At 35.6% G+C, this 21170-nt stretch overlaps 1 protein-coding gene across 1 annotated transcript; it reads left to right on the top strand.

Annotated features, from left to right (window-relative positions):
* Positions 1 to 1280: 1280 nt before the first annotated feature.
* Positions 1281 to 19983, top strand: LOC140604170 (sulfotransferase 1B1). The gene is made up of 8 exons (XM_072775272.1): positions 1281 to 1559; positions 5478 to 5672; positions 6170 to 6298; positions 8365 to 8462; positions 10521 to 10647; positions 11704 to 11798; positions 15595 to 15775; positions 19756 to 19983. Exons 2-8 carry the CDS (start codon positions 5525 to 5527, stop codon positions 19866 to 19868), a joined length of 891 nt encoding a protein of 296 aa, XP_072631373.1. The 5' UTR covers positions 1281 to 1559; positions 5478 to 5524; the 3' UTR covers positions 19869 to 19983.
* The last annotated feature ends 1187 nt before the right edge of the window (positions 19984 to 21170 follow it).

Below are 21170 nucleotides of genomic sequence, written 5' to 3'. Positions count from 1 at the left end.
TGGCATTATTCATATCAATGGAGCAATGGAGGCATATAGAGGTTAAAAGTCTACCCTTATTCACTAGGCTGTTGGATTACTGATTTAAAGCCCAAGGAGTCTGGTTCTGTAGACCATCCTTTTTCTCTTCCCACAGCTTTCAATATGCTTTGATTATATAAAGTTTGGCAGGAAGGGAAGGTGATTTGTGGAGTCAGTGGTTTTATGTGTCATCAAAAAGAAAAGAAGTCCCAACCTTAGTTTACAGAGTCATAAAACCCATACAATAAATGAACAAACTAACTCAGAGAACATCTCAGGAAAAGCAAGAATTCTGGATCCCCAATCAAAGATAAGAGAGCCAGATTAGTATTACTATGATCAATCTCGATGCTTTCCAGATTTGTGTGCATGATGCACTGAGGATTATGGTCCATTATACAGGCAACAAAATACAACTATACCATACCCTGAAGAGAAACATTTTTTCTCCATGTTCTCTCACACACTCCTACCCTTCATACAAACCAAGAATGAAATAACTCCAGCTCTCCAAGAAAACCAGGAATCTGTTGGGAACATATTTTAAAGACACAAATGCATTTTTAAAATGAACTTAAAGATCTGTAAGTAAAGTGGAGGATCTTAAAACAATTTGGATTAATTGAAATTCAATTCAAAAATTGAATTTCCCAGATCTGCAGAGGTATAATCTCCAGGGGAAGGGCTTGGTGGTTATAGCCATATCTGACTTGTTAAGAGCCCTTAGCTAAAGGATTGAACAGCAACTGACCATAAAAGAATCTCACAGGTAGCTGAGATAACAGGGGTAGAGAACAGGAGCATATTTCTGGGGCAAAGTTTCTTCTCCTCCACACACAAGCTTCTTGTTTAATCCTTCTTTGTGTGTATATGTGACTCAGCATGCAAAAAAAAAAAAAAATACTGAGAGGTTATAGAAATGATTAGAGTGACAGAAACAATGGATCTCCCCTGTTTCTGCTTGCTAAAATTATTTAGTATTATCTTTAGTAAATGTTTGTATATATTTGCCCTTTCTAAGACATTAGAACTTAGGTTTCTTCCAGATGAACACACACACACAATGACTTTTCATCACAATCACAATAGTTAAAAGACATTCTTATAAACTGCAGAGGAGCAACAGGCTTCCATACACTGATGCTTCAGATTCTTCCCCTATGCATTTCTCTCAGACCCTTTGAAGCCTTCTAGAACCTTCAAATCCAGGCAATCTGACTGTGCTTACTACTGGCCACCACCCTGATCCATTTCCTTCTCAGTGCTTCCTGGCTCTGCCAGCTGTTGAAACAGCAGTGCCTGCCTCTGTGTGTACCTGTGTTTAGTTCACACTTTTTGTGTCTTAACTGCCTGTCAAGTCACCGAGTGCTGCATCCAGATCAAATCCTGAACTTACTCTTTTTCCTGGAGATAGAATTGAGCCTCCTCAGATTCCCCTGGCCCCGTCCTCCTGGGACTACCATCAGCTCCCAGGGTTCTTGTCAACACCAGCACCATTGACTGAACGTGAAAACTGAAAAAGGAAATTAAATTGTGAGGTAAAATTTGCTTTTTAAAATCTCTTTTCTGGAAGTTTTTGTCTGGCATCTGCAGAGCATTGGGCTTCTCCCATGATTCCCATTTTGAACACATGTTTCCAATTTAAATGTTTTTGCCTAATTCCAGTTTTCCCAAAGGAAACTCGGTATTGTTGTTTATGCTATGCACAATCTCTCAGGCTTCCCATGATCACTTTTATTTTTCTAGGTTCAATTGGACTTTACTGAAGCATTGGGGGTCTTCTTATGAAACTGTAAGCTTCATAAGGGAATAAAGCTGGACTTTATTAAGGTGAAACTAATGGAAGAAATACTTTTTTCATTAAAAGAACCACTAGGTTTTAATGTCCGATATTTCAGTTAGTTTTTCCTATGAAGGATGTTGCTTTTCATTTTTTTCTTGTTTACCATTGATCTTTTTAAAAGCCAATTCTGGACATTTTAATGTTCAGCTAGGAGGACCCGTGGTATCATGTAGACTATCATATATAACCACATTATATTGTTACTTTTTGGTAGAATTTGAGATTTTTTTAAAGATTTTATTTATTGAGACTGAGAGAGCACAAGCAGGGAGGAGTGGGAGAAGCAGGCTCTCAGTGAGCAGGGAGTCCTATGCGGGGCTGGATCTCAGGACCCTGGCATTACCCTAAAAGACTTTTTAAAGAGATTTTATTTAGTTATTTGAGAGAAGAGAGAAACAGAGAGAGTGGGCAGAGAGGGAGAGTGAGAAAGAGAAGTTAACACCTCTGAGCAGAAAGCCCAACATAGGACTTCATCCCAGGACTCTAAAATCATGACTTGAGCCAAAGGCAGACATTTAACCAGTTGAGGCACCCAGGTGCCTCAGGATTTAAAAGATTTTTATAAACTAATTTTTATAATTTTAAATATCACTCATAAACCATCTTCCAGGGTATCTGGCTCAGTGACATTAGTTATGTTATGTCTTATAGCCTTACCCGTGGGCATCCATCTGCCCATGTAATTCTGAACTCATCATCATCCATGGGTCAAAATGAGAAGTGCAAATCAGGATTACTACTCCTAGATTCCTGAATTGGTTACACCCTTTCCTAGATGTGACTAGGATGTATTGAGAATCAGCTGCCTTATTTTCATCTTGTTACTCACATCCATGCTTCTCTGACAACATTTTTGCAGCATGAAAAGTCAGGTTTTTGTCAGAGGAAGTTTGCTTTGTCAAAGTAAAACTTCTTTATGAATTGCGAATGTCCTCATTTGGATAAGAGAAAATCACGGAGACTTTGACTCAGTTTCAGGCCCACCCATGCAAGATTCATGGTATGAGCAAATAAGTGTGTAGAGCTGGGAAAACTCGTCTATTTCTAGTTACCACTCACTTGTTGTGTATCTCTGGGCAAATTCTGAACTTGTTCCTTAACTTCATCCACAAAATGAAAGTAAGACTTATCATCAGCGTGGGTAGCCCAGTCAATACAATTTATTTTCTAGAAGATGTAGATTCATTTTGATAAATCACTTATACACACCCTATATTGTTAGAGAGCAGATGAAAGTGGTCTAAAGTCATGCTTCCCACATTTCCTTGTGTATACAATTACTCGGGGACTTTGCTGAAATATAAATTCTGATTCTGGATTGGGGCCTGAGATGCTGCATTTCTAACAAGCTCTCAGGTGTTGTCAGTATTACATGATGTTTGTACATGAACTGTATTTGAATAGCGATTGTGAATTAATCATATAAATATAAAACTATAGTACAAATAAATCAAAATTAATAAAGAAATAAAAAAGGATGAGTGAAGACATGAATGGACCCAGGAATGATGTTATAAATGTATAAAATAATGTTAACCACCTACTAGGTGGGGAGCAGATTTATTCATAGGATTTGTAGCAGACAGTATAGGAGATGGGGTGAGTTCAGGGTGGTGTGGCCATACATGAGTAGATAGTATAAGAAGGGGAACTGTGTCCTCAATATTTATTTGCTTTTCCCTATTAATCTGTATGCATTATAAGAATTGGTCAGTGCACCACAAAATTTTATATTCTGGAGCCAGAGAAGAAAAAGAGAGCCTCACTTACTTTCCTCAATTAATTTAGAACATATAAGCATTCAAATGTTATTTGGGCTCAATATTTACCTTTGTATAATCTGGGAAGAAACAATTAGGTAAGAAATTAGTAGACCAAAATGTTTCAAAGAAAACTGTTTCATTTATTGTATGTAACTCAGGTCTAATATCCACATATACCATGTTGACTTCCATTGTCACTCATTCCTATGTATATATCCAAACTGGGAAGTAACACTATCCTCAAGGTCTTAGAAGATTCTGGACACTTGGGTGGCTCAGCGGTTAAGCATCTGCCTTTGACTCAGGGTGTGATGTCAGGGGTCCTGGGATCAAGTCTCGAATTGGATTCCCCTCAGTGAGTCTGCTTCTCCCAGTGTCTCTCAGGAATAAATTTTAAAAATATATTTTTAAAAATTAAAAAAAAATGTATCTTAGAAGATTCTAAGTGGGACATGCAGATTCAGTCATTCATTCATTCAGTTCATTCAGCATCTACTTCATTCCCAGAGCAGAGCTTACTGACTCAATTTCACTTCTTTCCACTTCCTGCTCCTTACAAAATATTTATGGGATAAAATTATTTATAGATATACATTTAAGAATGTCTGGTTAGCAATGTTTGAAGTCTAGAGATAGATTTTACTAGCAGCTGTAAGAGTTCATCTAAGATACTATATAATTCAGATTGTTGTTAATTCAAACTCTATTTGTATGTAGTATATATTGTGTGTTATTGTTAATTGACAGATTCTCAAAACTAAATGGACCAGTAGGTTATAAAGGATCCTATAACTTCTACATTTTACATTTCCTTCTATTTCTGGGATGTTTATATTCTGTGTTGGGAAGGGTGAGACGGTTGTGAAATGAGAAACAGTAGTAAAAGCAAAGTTAGAGTTTCACATCAGTGGAGATGAAGTGGAAAAAATAAACAATGAATAGCTCTCCAGGATCGTCAATTTTATGTCAATTTGATTGGGCCACAGAGAGCCCAGATATTTGATCAAATATTATTCTACATCTGTGAGGGTATTTTTGGATGAAATTAACATTTAAATTGGTAGGCTGAATACTTCAGATTGCCCTTTCTAATGTGAATGGACCTTATCTGATCTGTTAAAGCCTGAACAGAACAAAAAACTGACCTTCCTGGGAATGAGGAAGAATTCATCCTGCCTGACTTTGAATTCAGACATCAGTTTTTTTCTGCCTTCACACACAAACTGAAGCACTGGTTATTCTTGGGTCTCAAACTTGCTGGCCTTCAAATTAGAACTAAACCATTGAGTTTCCAGTTTGCTATCTACCGATCCAGGGGCTTTTCAGCCTTCATAAAAATTGCACGAACCAATTCTTCATAATAAATTCTCTCTCTCCAAATATGTATATATAATATATATCAGAGAACAGAGAATAATGATATAGTCTCCTCCCAGGACTCAAAATTTTTGGAAGACTTAGCAGAGCAAGAAGATTCCAATTCACAGATAGTATTAGTATAATCATGATTAGAAGAGTTACTAATCAAAGAGTTGGCAAAGCAATTTTTATTACAATACATATGTATATTATATAAAATATATAATATATATAATATATGTGTATGTGTGTGTTCTAAGATGTGGTTTCATTTCTTTAAAAAGCTTCCAGTAGAGACCTTTGTACTGCTTGTCACTGAGCCAGTTGCTGCTCTTGCAATCTACAGCTTTACACTCACAAAACTGCCCTTTGTATTTAGATCTCTGCATGCTGAGTTAAAGGCCAATTTCACTTTGTATGGAGTAGCAGTGTTTTAATAGCATTAGTTACTGAGCTGCTGATTTTTATTTTCTTTATTTTCCTATGATCAGATTGTCAGAAAGTATTCTGTTAAGTATTTGTACGATTTGGTACAAAAATGATTTCGCCAAAAGATTTTCTGAGAAAAAATTTGAAGATGATTCACGGCTATCCCATAATCTATACTTTTGCAAACAACTGGGAAAATATTGAACAATTCCACAGCAGACCAGATGATATCATAATAGCCACTTACCCCAAATCAGGTGAGTTTTGTGGTCTGACAGATGCAGATCTGGCTTCAGTATTAGTTTCCTGAAAAATCAACTTCTCTATAAAATCAGTAGCATACTGGGATCCCTGGGTGGCGCAGCGGTTTGGCACCTGCCTTTGGCCCAGGGCGCGATCCTGGAGACCCAGGATCGAGTCCCACGTCGGGCTCCTGGTGCATGGAGCCTGCTTCTCCCTCTGCCTGTGTCTCTGCCTCTCTCTCTCTCTCTCTCTCTCTCTCTGTGACTATCATAAATAAATAAAAATTAAAAAAAAATAAAATAAAATCAGTAGCATACTAAATAAAATTAATATTCCTATCAGCAAGTCTAGTCATGTATTTTGAATATATTTAAAATGAGCATTTGGGGCACAGAAAGGATAATTGCAGAATTAAGTTTCTAATAGAATGCATTCAGATGGCAGACTACCTGTAGATACTTTTCCCCCCAGATTCAAGTGATGGGTACAAAAACGTTGTCTTTCACCACAGGTACCACCTGGGTTAGTGAAATTGTAGACATGGTTCTGAATAATGGAGATGTTGAAAAATGTAAGCGGGATTTTATAACAGTTAAAGTTCCAATGTTGGAAATGGCTGTCCCTGGACTAAGAACTTCAGGTAATTTTAAACCACCTGGGAATTACAATTTTATAATATTATTTATACAGCATATGAATTATTGTATTTGTGATTTTCATTCAAAGAAAATAGAGTCAATTTGGTAATAAAATAGAAGTTTGGAAGCAGTACAGTCACCAAAACATATTGATAAACTGTAGTTTCATTTATGCATATCCAGGTATGATGACCTAAGATGAAAGAGTTTTGTTGTAGAAAATAACTAAAAATTTGGATGATAATTTTTAAAGTGTTCTTATCTATCAAATTCTACAGAACAAAAGTCAATAAAAGATAAAGATATCAGGAAAACTTCATTTAAAAAATGTAAAAGTTCATGTCATGGGCATTGAGACATAGTGAGTTGTGGAAGACAATGATTTCTCATTTCCACATGCTGGGTAAAGTGGCTGTAGCTACCAGGTCAGAAGTAGCATAATAAAATAGTTGGTGGAATTTTATAATTAATGTATAATTAATATTTCCAGATAAAATTTTTCAGAAAAATTTCAAGATACCAAATTAAATTTGAAATTCAGATAAGTATCTATCTTATTTAGCAAAAGTATATCCTAAACATTGCATGGATGATACTTACACTAAAATGTATCTGTTGTTTATCTGAAATTCAAATTTAACTAGGATTTTTTATTTTTATTTCCTAAACCAGGCAACCCTATCCACATTATAATTAAGAAATTCTTCCTAATACAACTGCGTGCTACACATTGTTCTCTACAGAACATTGATTGGTAATGAAATGAGCTACACCCCAGCTCTTGTGAAATCTCCATTCTAGTGTGTGTTTGGGGTGCAGGTGGGGATGGAGAAGAAGCATGGGAGCTGACAAAAAACAAAAAATAAATAGACTATAAAACAAAAATGAGCATTATATAGAACATTGTCAAAAGATGTTTTAGTAGAGACTGAGTGGCTTTTTGGCATATGTAATAACTTTTTGTGAATAAGTGCAGTATAAGATTGTTTTGAGTGAGTCAGATGCAGTTTTAAGCAGGTGTGCCTTTGTATGCAAAAGGTGGAAAGATAAAGTAGGATTAACAGGTAATCTAGATGTTAGACTAGATGTAAGTAATATTGCAAAAAAAAATGCATAGGACACTAAGAGTTATTGGATATGAAACCTGGAGGAGATTTTAGGTGTTGGTGACTCTATAACATATAACATCATTAAGAGATATATCTAAGATATAATAAAGGCTACTGAGTGCATTAAAAGAATAGTAAATTAAAATGGTTGGTCCCGCTCATCTAATCTATGTCAGGAATTCTGAGTGTGCCTTTATCCCAGAAGTGCCTTCAGACTAACCAAGTCACTTATATATTTGTGAGATTCGGGCCTCTGGAATCATCCTAGCTCTGAATAGACAAAATAAATGGATATTCTCTGTCTCGGGGAAGTTCACATATCCCTTATCCAAAGACTTGATTTGAAACAAAGTTCTCCCACATATTAGTTGTATGCCTTTGGTGAGTTCACTTAACACCTAAAAATTATACAACATTTTTATTTTGCACATATGTACACATGGCACATACAGGAAATAATGAAAAAATGCAGGTGCAGCAGCTGATGCTCTACAGATGCAACACCATTTATACCATAACACCAGATACAAACAATAGATGATATGAGAAAGAGTAGGAATCCATATCTCTTTCATTTGAGATACAGAAACTATTTTCATGATTATTTGTAATAATTCAAGGTATGATAAAACTCCAAATTGCTAAGCTGATACTATTACTCCTCATTCTAGAGGTGGAGAAAGTGAGATACAGAGACTAGCAATCTTTCGAATGTCTCACAATGAGTAAGTAAGTGACAGATTTAGGATTTGAACCCAAGGAGGCTAACCTCACAACCATGCCCTTAACTATTATGCAATATTGCATCCTCAAATCCAGATAAACACTGTGTGATTGGTTCAAAATCTAGCAGCATTATATACTGCTCAAAAATATTTTAAAAGGTTAGAGAAAATCAGGAAATTGCTGGCTCCTTGAGAACTCTAATGTATCTATATACCAAACTAAAATTTTCCCAGGAATAGAACAGTTAGAGAAGAATCCATCACCACGGCTTGTGAAGACACATCTACCAATTGCTCTTCTTCCTAAGTCTTTCTGGGAGAACAACTGCAAGGTACACTCTACACTAGAAGTCATTTTTTTTACTGTGACCCTCTCTATCCCTTTGCTCATGCACATAGTAAGTGATTGTTCACATTTTTGTTCGTTGAGAACTACATAAGACAGTGTTTGAATTAAAAATATATATTTCAAGCAACTTACGTAATCAAGTTTGCCAAAGGTATATAGCAACAGGATCCCCATCTTTGCACTGTATTGCTACTGTTTTTCCCCAAATATCCCTAGATATTCTGGCCTTCTCTGAAAACTCAATATAAAGATGTCAGTTCTTGTTTGATAAAATTCTCCAGTGAAACATTTGTGCCTGATTATTTGCTTCTGGGGAACTTTTAAATGTGAAATTGAATTTCTTCAGTAATTGTGGGGCTATTCTGATTATCTATTTCAACTTTTGCTGTTTTTGATGTATGAGGAATTCTAAGCTGTTGAATTTTGTTTTTGTTTTTTTTTTTAATTTTTAATTTTTATTTATTTTTATTTATTTATGATAGTCACACAGAGAGAGAGAGAGAGAGAGAGAGGCAGAGACACAGGCAGAGGGAGAAGCAGGCTCCATGCACTGGGAGCCTGACGTGGGATTCGATCCTGGGTCTCCAGGATCGCGCCCTGGGCCAAAGGCAGGCGCTAAACCGCTGTGCCACCCAGGGATCCCTAAGCTGTTGAATTTTGTAATGAAAAGTGTTTCATAACTTTCTCCCTTTTTCTAAAGATTTTATTTATTTATTTGAGTGAGAGAGAACAAGGTGGGGAGGAGCAAAGGGAAAGAGATAAGCAGACTCTCCACTGAGCTGGGAGCCTAATGCAGGTCTCCATCCCAGGACTGTGGGATCATGACTTGAGACCAAGGCAGATGCTTTACCAACTCAACCACACAGGCACCCCCATATATCTATTTTTATTCTTTCTTTGAACAGACTATTTTTACAACAATTTTACTTTTAGAACAGTTTTAGATTCACAGCAAAATCGAGTGGAAGGCAAAGAGATTTCCCATATATCCCCTGCCCCTACGCATGCATAGTTACCTATCAACATCCCCCACCAGAGTGGTATACATTTGTTAAAACTGATGAACCTACACATCATTATCACCTAAAGTTCATAGTTTACATTAGGGTTCACTCGGTCTTGTGGGGTTTGGACAAATGTATAATGAAAACGTAGACCATTATAGTATCATTCTGTGTAATTTTGCTGTCCTAAAAATCTTCAGTACTTCACCTATTCATCCCCCTCTCCTCCCAACCTGACAACCACCGATCTTTTTAATTGCCTTCATGGTCTTGCCTTTTCCAGAATGTCACATAGTTAGAAACATACAGTATGTAGTTTTTCCAAATTGCATTCTTTCACTTAGTAATATGCATTTAAGTTTCCTCCATGTCATTTCATGGCTTGATAGCTCATTTGATTTTAGTGCATAATATTCTACTGTCTGAATGTATCCTAGGTTATTCATTCATTTACTGAAGGACATCTTGGTTCCCCTCACATTTTGGCGATTATGAATAAAACTGCTATATATATCCACTTGCAGGTTTTTGTGTGGAGCTTATTTTTCAACTTTGGATAAATGCTAAGCAGTGTGACTGCTGGATTGTAGGTAAAACTATGCTTAGCTTTGTAAGAAACTGCCACAATGTCTTCCAAGGTACCATTTTTGCAATCCCACCAGCAATGAATTAGAGAGCTCCGGTTGCTCAACATCCTCACCAGGATTTGGCGCCAGTTATCTGGATATTGGTCATTCTAATAAGTATGGAGTAGTGTCTCACAGTTGCTTTAATTTTCACTTCTCTGATATATGATGTGGAACATCTTTTCATACTCATTGTAATTTTAGTGGCTATCAGATTTGATGTGAAACCTATTTTTTCTTGATATTAGTTATTTGTGTCTTCTCTTTTTTCTTTGTCTTGCTAGATGATTGTCAAGTTTGTTCATTTTTTTTTAAAGACAGCTTTCTGTTTCATTAATTCTAATTTTTCCTATTTTTAACTTTGTGGATTTCAAATCCACGTGGTTTTCTTTTTTTTTTTTTTCTCTGTAGATGATTTATTTGGCTCGAAATGCCAAGGATGTTGCAGTCTCATATTATCATTTTGACTTAATGAATAATTTGGAACCTGCCCCTGGTCCCTGGGAGGAGTATTTGGAGAGATTCATGACTGGAAATGGTAGGTAGGCCCGGGCTTGAAATTAGTAAGTTTTCTTTTTAATAATACTAATAACTATTATGGGTGTGACTTTTCCTACCAAAACACTTTTCTGGACGCCTGGATGGCTCAGCAGTTGAGCATCTGCATTCAGCTCAGAGCATGATCCCAGATCCAGGGATCCAGTCCCTTGTCCGGTCCCCTGCAGGGAGCCTGCTTCTCCCTCTGTCTAGGTCTCTGCCTCTCTCTCTGTGTCTCTCATGAATTACTAAATAAAATATTTAAAAATATATATTTAGGGGAGCCCTGGTGACTTAGTGGTTTACACCCTGGGCTGAAGCGCCACCTTCAGCCCAGGGTGTAATCCTGGAGACCTGGGATCCAGTCTCATGTCCGGCTCCCTGCATGGAGCCTACTTCTCCCTCTGCCTGTGTCTCTGCCTCTCTCTCTGTGTCTCTCATGAATAAATAAATAAAATCTATCAAAAAAATAATAAAAAAATAAAAAATATATTTTAAAAACCCAAAACACATTTCTAAGCCAGTAAAAAGCACATTTAAATAACATTTAAATAATTAGATCAACTATCTAATATTTTACTATGACATTAATACATAAATTTGGTATTTAACATGGACTTAATGAAAATATTCTCAAATGTCTTTTTCAGTTACTAGAAATCCATTCTCATTTCCTGCTTACAATGCAAATTGTTTAAGTTGTCCAAATCTTGGTTAGATCTGTTATACATATATTTATAATATTTAGATAAATAGTTAATACGAGTACTTAGTAGAATTGTTTCCTCCCATGTGAGGCGAAGTAAAATTCATATGGAGGCCAATGTATTTTCAATTGAAATGCTTCCTTTGTACTTTATTATTTTTTTTGTACTTTATAGTTTTTAATCTAACTACATCCATAAATGGTTGATTATATACATTTTAATTGGCCTTATATATTCAGTTTCCATGATTATTAATTCTACAAAATATTTGTACAATTTGGCTTACTATTTAGAAATAAATATTCAATTTGATGAATGCTTACAGTAATAGACTATTTCTCTGGTTTTAGTGGCCTATGGTTCCTGGTTTAATCATGTTAAGAGCTGGTGGAAGAAAAAGGAAGAACATCCAATACTTTTCTTGTACTATGAAGATATGAAAGAGGTAAAATGGTAGAAATCATTTTGAGTAATTGCCCCAATACATCCTGGGGTAAAGTGTTAATAAATATTTCCATTTAATCTGTGGAGTTAAAAAAAAAATGTTGTGATTATTTTGCCTCTTCTCCATGCCTGCTTATCCAAATCTTGCTAAGATCGTTAGTGATTTCTAATGGTGAAATCCATGACATTTTTATCTTCTTATACTTTTTAACCATTGTGTTTATGAGCACCTTCTGTTGTTGAAATTCTTTCCTACACTTAATAGGTTATTTTGCTCTCTTGGCTCCTGTAGATTTCCATCTGTTACTTAGTTAGCTTTCTTTGTAAGCTATTTGCTACATTTTGGAGATCATACCCATGCCTACAGTTACCAAAACTCTTTGTGTGCTAATGACCCCCCAAAATTCCATTTTATTTATTTATTTATTTTTATTTGTTTTAAGATTTTATTTATTTATTCATGATAGACACAGAGAGAGAGAGAGAGAGAGAGATTGAGAGAGAGAGAGAGAAGCAGAGACACAGGCAGAGGGAGAAGCAGGCTCCATGCAGGGAGCCCGACGTGGGACTCCATCCGTGGTCTCCAGGATCGTACCCTGGGCCAAAGGCAGGCGCTAAACCGCTGCACCACCAGGGATCCCTAAAATCCCTTTTTAATTTCTACCCTAATTCAGACCCAGGCTTTTATTTAAATGATCCTTAAATTTAACACATTCAAAACTAAACTCATCTTGCTTCTCTGTCTCTAACATGTAATCCTTTTCTTCTTTTATTCTCTCTTTGGTTAATGATGTTATTCGTCCATTAATTTTCTTTTTTTTCCTCTAAATTTTTATATAAATTCTGGTTAGTTGACATGCAGTATAATATTGGTTTTAGGTGTAGAATAAGGTAATTCATCACTTACATACATATTCATTAATTTTCAAAATCTGAAAATACATTGTCTTCATTGACTTTATACAGTGGATATAGCTCCACTATCTTATGGACATCTCATTGGTTCACATGCCCTACTTATTATAATTTTCTTTTTTTTTTAATATTTTTTTAAATTAATGATAGTCACAGAGAGAGAGAGAGAGAGAGGCAGAGACATAGGCAGAGGGAGAAGCAGGCTCCATGCACTGGGAGCCCAATGTGGGATTCGATCCCAGGTCTCCAGGATCGCACCCTGGGCCAAAGGCAGGCACCAAACCGCTGCGCCACCCAGGGATCCCTATTATAATTTTCAAATGTGTTCCTCTCTTTTATTCTCCTACTAGTTTGGGGATTCATCAGCATTCATCTGTTTCCTACATGACCTAGTAGCAGTTCAAATACTTCTGCAAAGTTCCAGGCCTATTCTGAGGCCATTTTACTTAAATTTGGCAAACACACACACACACACACTCCTGAGAAATATCATTCTTGTAACTACATTCACAGTACAGAATATAGCACCTTACACATGCATCATAGAATCACTTGTATGAATAATTAATTGCTTGAATGAATAAATAAATGAATGAGCAGTAACAACAAACATTTTAGAGACATCAATCTTACTTTGCATAACAAAAATCATGTCACAGGTAAAATTTCCATTGATCCAAGTATTTCTGAGAAACCCCCAGGACATTCTCACATTTTAACAAAAAGAGTCTGTGAATTTTTCTGCCCTGCCCAGGATCCCATCTTCCATCACACTTGTTTATAGCCCATAGAGAATCTACGGCCTAAACTTTACTACTGTCCATTTATACAGGGCTTGAGGCAATTAATTTCCAATTTGCTGGCAATATGCAGCTGTGAAACAGAAGTGGTTTTCTGAAAACACTTTTTATAAGTGGTAATATCCCTTGAGTATTTGATTAGCCAGAATTAAGTCATGAATTCTTCATAAGGAGAAAACTGTCCTGTACTATCTTTCTTTACTTCCTAGACACAAGAGTAGCCCTTAATAACTTTATGAAAAGAGCAATTTTAGCTTCTAGGTATAGTCCCTTTCCTCCATAGGATGGGGAAATACACTTTCTGGGCCTACTTGGTATTTGCATTCTGTGTCTGACATCATGCTATCCCCTATGTGACACTCATGTCAACCATTTCTCTCCTTATTCAGCTAAAATGCATTATTCAAATCCACTCATTCATACTGATTTACAGTCTGGCCCAATCAGCTTTATAAGCATATCTAGATATTTTGAAACCCACTCAAACCTGTTAAGTTCATCATACTTAATAGATGGTCTTTTTCTCCTGTCATACAGTCAGTTTTAGGCAATGTTATATAAAGAAGTTTAACAATAATAGAATAAGATTATAATTACAGTTCAATAATAAAATTCAAGGAGAACCCTAATAATTTACATTGGTTTATGAGCATCTGCATAATTTCTCAATCAATGCAGTGAAAGAGAAATACAGCAGAAGGAGATTCAGTAGTCACCAGCACTCTACTTTCATTTCTACAGCTCTATAAACTAACACGCATTGATACTTTGGCAGTGGCCATATTATTCTCCAAACACTTGGAATCCCTAATAGAAATTGTTCTCTTTTTGCCTATCTGTGGTTTTCCTAATACCAGTATTAACTTTTCTTTGGCTTTTTCCCCACTATCATCATTTCTGACCTTTTACTTATTCCAAGCACTGACGTCCCTTAATTAGTCGGCTCATTCTGCTCTTATCAAGGTCTGAGACATAATATTTTGCCAGAACTTTCCTTGTAGGGAACTCCCTACCAAAACACACACATGTGTATACATGAGCACACACATAGTTAATGACATATTATTAAATGATGTTTCTTCCCTGAATAAGAGATAAAGCCCAAATCCTTCACAGGACATCCAAGGATTTTTCTCATTTTTACCCCAACTTATCTTTCCAGTTTTATAGCCTCTCTTACTTGTATGAACAACTCAAATCTAACTTCAACCACTTTGTGTTTTTTTCCTCCCTTCAACATATTATGAGACCCTATACCTCCAAGAATTTTGATTATTTCTGTACTAAAAATTCACTCTCCAACAACTCAGCAGACTACATATCGTGGTAAATTCTGACTCACCTTTTTCAATTCAGTTTAGATATCACCTTATCAATATATTTCTAGACATATCCATATAGAGTTTAGTTTAACCTCCTAAAATTTACAAACATTAAGTTTATGTCATTTGAATCTGGAAAATTGGGGCACTTGAGTGGCTCAGTGGTTAAGCATCTGCCTTTGGTTCAGGTTGTGATCCTGAGGTCCTGGGATCAAGTCCCACACTGAGCTCCCTGCAGAGAGCCTGCTTCTCCCTCTGCCTGTCTCTGCCTCTCTCTGTGTGTCTCTTATTATAAGTAAATAAAATCTTAAAAAAAAAAAAGAATCTGGAAAATTATTTATTTCTCAGATTTTGTTCTTTTTATCCCCAACAGTTAATGAATTACTTAGGTCTTTATATCTTTGCATCTTTGTTGGAGTTTTTTAAAAAATATTGTTAATATTTAGCCCAAGCTTTGTTCTTATTCTACTTTTGATATAAGCTAAAAATATGAAACTTGGAATAAACAAAATATTTCATCTATTTTTGCCAAATATAAATTATGGATGTTTTCAGTTTTATGATTAATTTTTTAAAAACTATTGATGACCCAACAAAATATGGATTGGATATTCAGAACCAACATTTAAGAAAACAGATTATAAATATTATAGTTTTCACAATATGCTAATGATATGTTAATGATTTATCGTTTTCTTGGGTATGTCTCTTTTTTTTTTTTTTTTTTTTTTTTTGGGTATGTCTCTTTATCCACTGATAGAATCCAAAGCGGGAAGTCCAGAAGATTGCTAGATTTCTAGAGAAGAATTTGAATGATGAAGTCTTGGATAAGATAATTCATCACACCTCATTTGAAATGATGAAGGACAATCCTCTGGTGAATTATACACATCTACCAAGTACAGTGATGGATCATAGCAAATCATCTTTTATGCGTAAAGGTAAATACTTTGCCTAGTTTAATTTCCCTTTTCACTTTCTTCTGAATTACTCTAAAATGAGGATTAGTTTTGTGACCTCTAACAATTACTTAGCCAGTTTGGGTACCAATTTCTTCATCTCTAATATAAGGACACTAAAACTACCTACCACAAAAAGTTGCTGAACTAGATTAGAAATGACTAAGGAAATAATGCATTATGAACTTGTTATCTGAATACCTTGAATATTTGATGCATGTTTATTTTTCTATTTACTGTGCTACTAAATGAGAGTAGTTTTGTCAATTCTGATGTGAGTCATTCCAAAATTGTTATTCCTAAATCTTAAATCTTTGCCTAAATAAGCATAGGCTTCCCTCTTCTCCTCAGTGATAAATTAATGTCACTCAATACAGGAATATTTCCTTTAAAGACTTCATATCACTTAGAGAACAGTGGTCACTTTGTTAAGGATTCACCAGGAGAAATCACTTTTTTTACCCTATTTTGCTCCCTAAAAATGCTGTCTGAATTATAGGAAACATGGAATCTAAATTTAACTTAAAAAGATAATAGAGGAATATGGCATTTGATATTGATTCCACTGATGCAAATCCTGCATATTGTGGCTTATTGTGTATGATTTGTGTCAACAATGTTTTATTAATGATAAAAATAATACATTTAACAAATTATTAACTTAGAAACAAATTTGGGAAGTTATCCATCTAATAATGTCACCCTCTGTTTTCAATATTCTTTATTGAAGTAGAGACAAAAGGGATAGAATTTCAATTGGTGTGCTACAAAGTAAACATAACCCTAAAAATGTACTGTACATATGAACATATGGCTGAAAACCCTTGATTTTCAAAAAAAGTTATATGGTTAAATTTTTTCTAAAATATTTTTCTACATTACTTCTCAAAATAGCAAACTGCCCTAGTGCTTTCAAATTGTTCTTTATTTTCAAAAACATTGCACTTAACTTTTCACAACTAACCTGCAGTATAAGAAAGTAAAGTTTTCATTGTAAATGGTGTCTAAAACAAGACTGATGCTCACATGCACATATTTTGCTGGTAGAAAAAAATCAGGAAAAAAAAAAAAAACCTTTATTAAATAAGGCAAATTCTCATTTTGTCAGATTATCTGAATGTAACTTTCAGAAGGGTTTCATTCCCAGTCATGTGAAAATTGATACCACTCCATGATATTTCATTAGGGCATAGAGTTAGATGAAACAAGTTCAGTATCTGGATTCTATGGTTTCTTAAACTTCAAGCAGAAAAGAGTCCATTTGAGTCTCATAAGAGAGACAGTCTCTACATCCCCTCCAGAAGTGGAAAAAAACATACCTTTTGTAGTCAGATTGATCTGCAATTTGTCCAGGCTGTGCCACTCCCTGAATCTATGACTTTGAATATGTTTATTCAATCTGTCAAACATCTGCTTACATCACTGAAAATATGGAGAAAGTAACAAGATCTCTGGCATAAGTTTTGGGGGAGGATTATGGTAAATAACATGTAAGCATTTCAAATATTTTTTCCCACCATAAATAATACATTAAAAAGTAGCAAGTCTTATTAGTCTAAATAGTTCGAGATTTGTTTACCCGTTTATTCATTCATGCACTCAACAAACATTTAAAGAATGGCCATTTATTCATTCATTTATGTATAGGAAACACTTCATGAACACCTGCATGCAGCACATATTTCCTAGAACATGCAAGGATGAATGACACATACATTTGCTTTAAGAAGCTCGCAATGTAATGAGAGAGGCATGCATGTAAATGGATGCTAACCAGGGTTCAAAGTGATATATGAACAAAGGGCTGGGTACACTCAGTCTGGAAGGATGCCATGTTGGCTAAATCAATGTCATAATTTAGTCACACAATAGTAAAAGTCGTAGGGAGAGGATAGATGATGTCCAGTGTTTATACTTATGTTCCACATTGCAACAAAACAGAAAAATCTAGGCTTTAGCCAGCATTTACTTAATCAAAAAAAAAATTATACTTCCCTTACTCTTGTGAAGCAAATGTGTTTGTGTATATTATATAATTAATAGAAAATCATTGGAATACTTCATATATGACTCTTGATTGTTTAATTTGTGCTTTTTGTATTTACTGACATCTTTACAGATGGACTACTTCAAATATACACTACTGTCACATTTCAAAGAGCTCTTACCATCTGGTAAACACAGAAAAAAATATAATAACCAGGAAACAACATTGTTTATGGGGCTCTTTTTCATTAAAAGATTTGAAATCTTCATCAAGCCGTCATGGATTAATGAAACTTGCAATTCAACAGGACATATTTTATATTTCATAAAATAACAAAACAAATGTTTATCTCCAGGCACGCTTGCAGTGCATTAAGAATTTTTCAAATATTTATAAGCATCCAAGTATAAGAAATTTTTTTTTCAAGTATAAGAAATTAAAAGCAAATCTGTTCCCAACAGTTTTGCTTTTGTAGAGATGATTCAGCATTGTTATATGTTTGACTTTAAATGCTATTCATCTCATCAAAAATGAAAATACAGTATAAAAGTCTAGGGAACTGAAATAAAATGGTATCCTTCAAGTATCACACCATCTTTACTAATAAATTCATGGGAAATGATACATCAATTTCCTAGTCATGTATTAATTGTGCTGATGACCAGTCCATTGTATGGTTTTTAAAACTAATTCGTGAAATAAAATCTGTCCTGATCACTGATGGAGTGTCCAACAGTAATCCTATGACCCATGACAAACAGGAACACTAAAACAATCTCTTTCAGGAAACTATTGTATGGTCCATAAGTTTAGATAGGAAAATTAAGCCTTCTCAGTATGTATCTTTAAAAGTCCATCAAAACCATAATGAGAGGGATGCCTGGGTGGCTCAATGGTTGAGCGCCTCCCTTTGGCCCAGGGCATGATCTTGGAGTCCTGGGATGGAGTCTCACGTGGGACTCCTTGCAGGGAGACTGCTTCTTCCTCTATGTCTCTGCCTCTGTCTCTCTGTGTCTCTCATGAATAAATATATAATTTAAAAAAAAAAAATTAAAGTAAAATAAAAACTTAAAAAAACATAATGAGATATCACCTCCAACCTGTCAGAATGGCTAGTATCAAAAAGACAAAAATAGCAAGTGTTGGTGAGGATGTGGAGAAAAGGAAACACTTGTGCACTATTTGTCCGATGTAAATTGGTACAGTCACTGTGGAAAACAACATGGAAGTTTCTCAAAAAATTAAAAATAGAACTACTCTATAATCCAGCAGTCCACTATGATAACAAAAGTGAAAACACTAATTCAAAAAGATATATGCACCTCTGTGTTCACTGCAAAATTATTTATAATAGGCAAAATATGGAAGCAACCCAAGTGACCATTAGTAGATGATTGGATAAAAAAGATGTGGTATATACACACAAGGGCATACTACTTGCCATAAAAAATAAATAAATAAAACAAAATCTTGCCTTTTGCAACAACATGGATGGACCTAGAAGGTATTATGCTAAGTGAAAGACAAATACCATGCAGTTTCATTTATATGTGGGATCAGAAAAACAAATAAATAAAATGGAAACAGACTCCTAAATACAAAGAACACCCTGATGGTAGCCAGAGGGGAGGGGGGTGGGGAATAAGCAAAATAAGTGAAGGGAATTAAGAGGAACAAACTTCTAGTTAGAAAATAAATAAGTCATGAGGATGCAGAGTACAACATAAGGAATATAGTTAATAATACTGTAATATTACAATATTGTATATCAATTATACTTCAAAAAACAGGTTCTATTTAGCTCTAAGCCACCTTCCTAGATGACAGGAATGACCAATAAAGGGGAAATGACATTTTATAGTATTCAAATACAAGGGAAGTCCTTCTTTAACTCTTTGAAACTTTTCTTTTGGTATACTAGGCTTCCTTCATAATGGAAATATGTTATTCCATATATTTTCTTATTTATTTTTAGGGATTGCAGGTGACTGGAAGAATTACTTCACAGTGGCCCAAAATGAGAAATTTGATGTCATTTACAAGAAGGAAATGTCTGGAACCACCCTTCAGTTTCGCACAGAGATTTAAAGATCCTAGTGACCAATCTGAAGAAGGAAGAACAGAGCTGTAATTTGTTAAAAAGGAGGCCATTAGGCAGTCAAATGGATTTATAAAGAAGGAGAAAATGTGCTTTTAAAATGAATTTGTGTGTGTGTCATTAATCAGGTCTCAATTTTGCTCCTGACTCTGAGCTTCCAAATTCCGTAGGGGTAGGGCCAATTGTTATGTTTTTGTAGGATATTCCTACCTTTTCCTAGACTAGTACAGATAGCAGAGTAAGCACTTATCTTACTCAACCTCTATGTGTTATGACTTAGAATGAAGTTCCCCTTCTATTAACATGGTCCAAGAAGTGTTGTTTACACACTGACACTACATTTCCTAGCTCTGCCCCAATTCCCTTTGCTGAAAACTTGACCCAGGACACTCTGATCCCTGCTGTCTTCTGGGTCTCAAGCTGTTCCCTGAGTCAGAGTTCATCTTCTCGCAGTGCCACTATTTGGATAACACAGCTCATGTCCCAGATGATGGGGCTCAGATTTTGGAAATGTTGTTCCTATATCTAATTTCTAAGCATCAAATTTTTAATTGCTGAGTGTCTAATTTCTGGGTCTCCACAGGTTCTTCTACATTGGTCTCCTGAAGGTTCTTCCATAGGAACTGCAGCTGTGTCTGCTCTGAGAGCCTGGACTGAGGTTGCAACTTGCTTCCTATGGAGAATCCTCCCTGATCTCAACAGCCTCTTCGAAGATTCTGAGAATCACCAATTCCTGTGGTCTGTTCCCAATTGGGGAACTTCAGATACTTCATTTTGTGAATTTGTTTGGTGCAATTTCCCAAACTGGCACCTAAGGGAGACTTTCTGGGCTGAATCTCCACTATGCTCTCTAGACCCCATATCCCTTCTGTGTATTGTCCATATATGTGCCTGTTAGCTTGGGCTCTTTGACGAATGCTTCCTTGGAACATTTGCTTCTCAGCCAGCTTTGTCTTAGAAGTAGTTATCTATCTCCCCATGTGCAGCAAGACCTTTTTGCCTGCAGATCCTACCAGCAAGTGCCAAGTTGTATGCTGTGCTCCCAAACTCAAGCTTGGTTCCAGTGCCCTGGGCCTTATTCTGAAGAAGAGTTCTGACATGTGATAGACCCCCTGAAATAGCTATAATAATTTGGGTGACAGTATTTTTCCTTCACAGGTGAATCTGCAACTGGAATAGCACCTCAAGCATGTAACTTCTCTCTTCCCTAGCCCCAGCAAAGGACTGGCCTAATACAACAGCAAACTCCTGGGAGTGAGATAGATATAGATATAGATATAGACATAGATATA

This window comes from Canis lupus, chromosome 14, assembly GCF_048164855.1.
Source record: "Canis lupus baileyi chromosome 14, mCanLup2.hap1, whole genome shotgun sequence".
Classification (NCBI taxonomy): Eukaryota; Metazoa; Chordata; class Mammalia; order Carnivora; family Canidae; genus Canis; species Canis lupus.
Note: the sequence above shows the minus strand (reverse complement) of the source record. Positions and strands in the feature narration are given on the sequence as shown.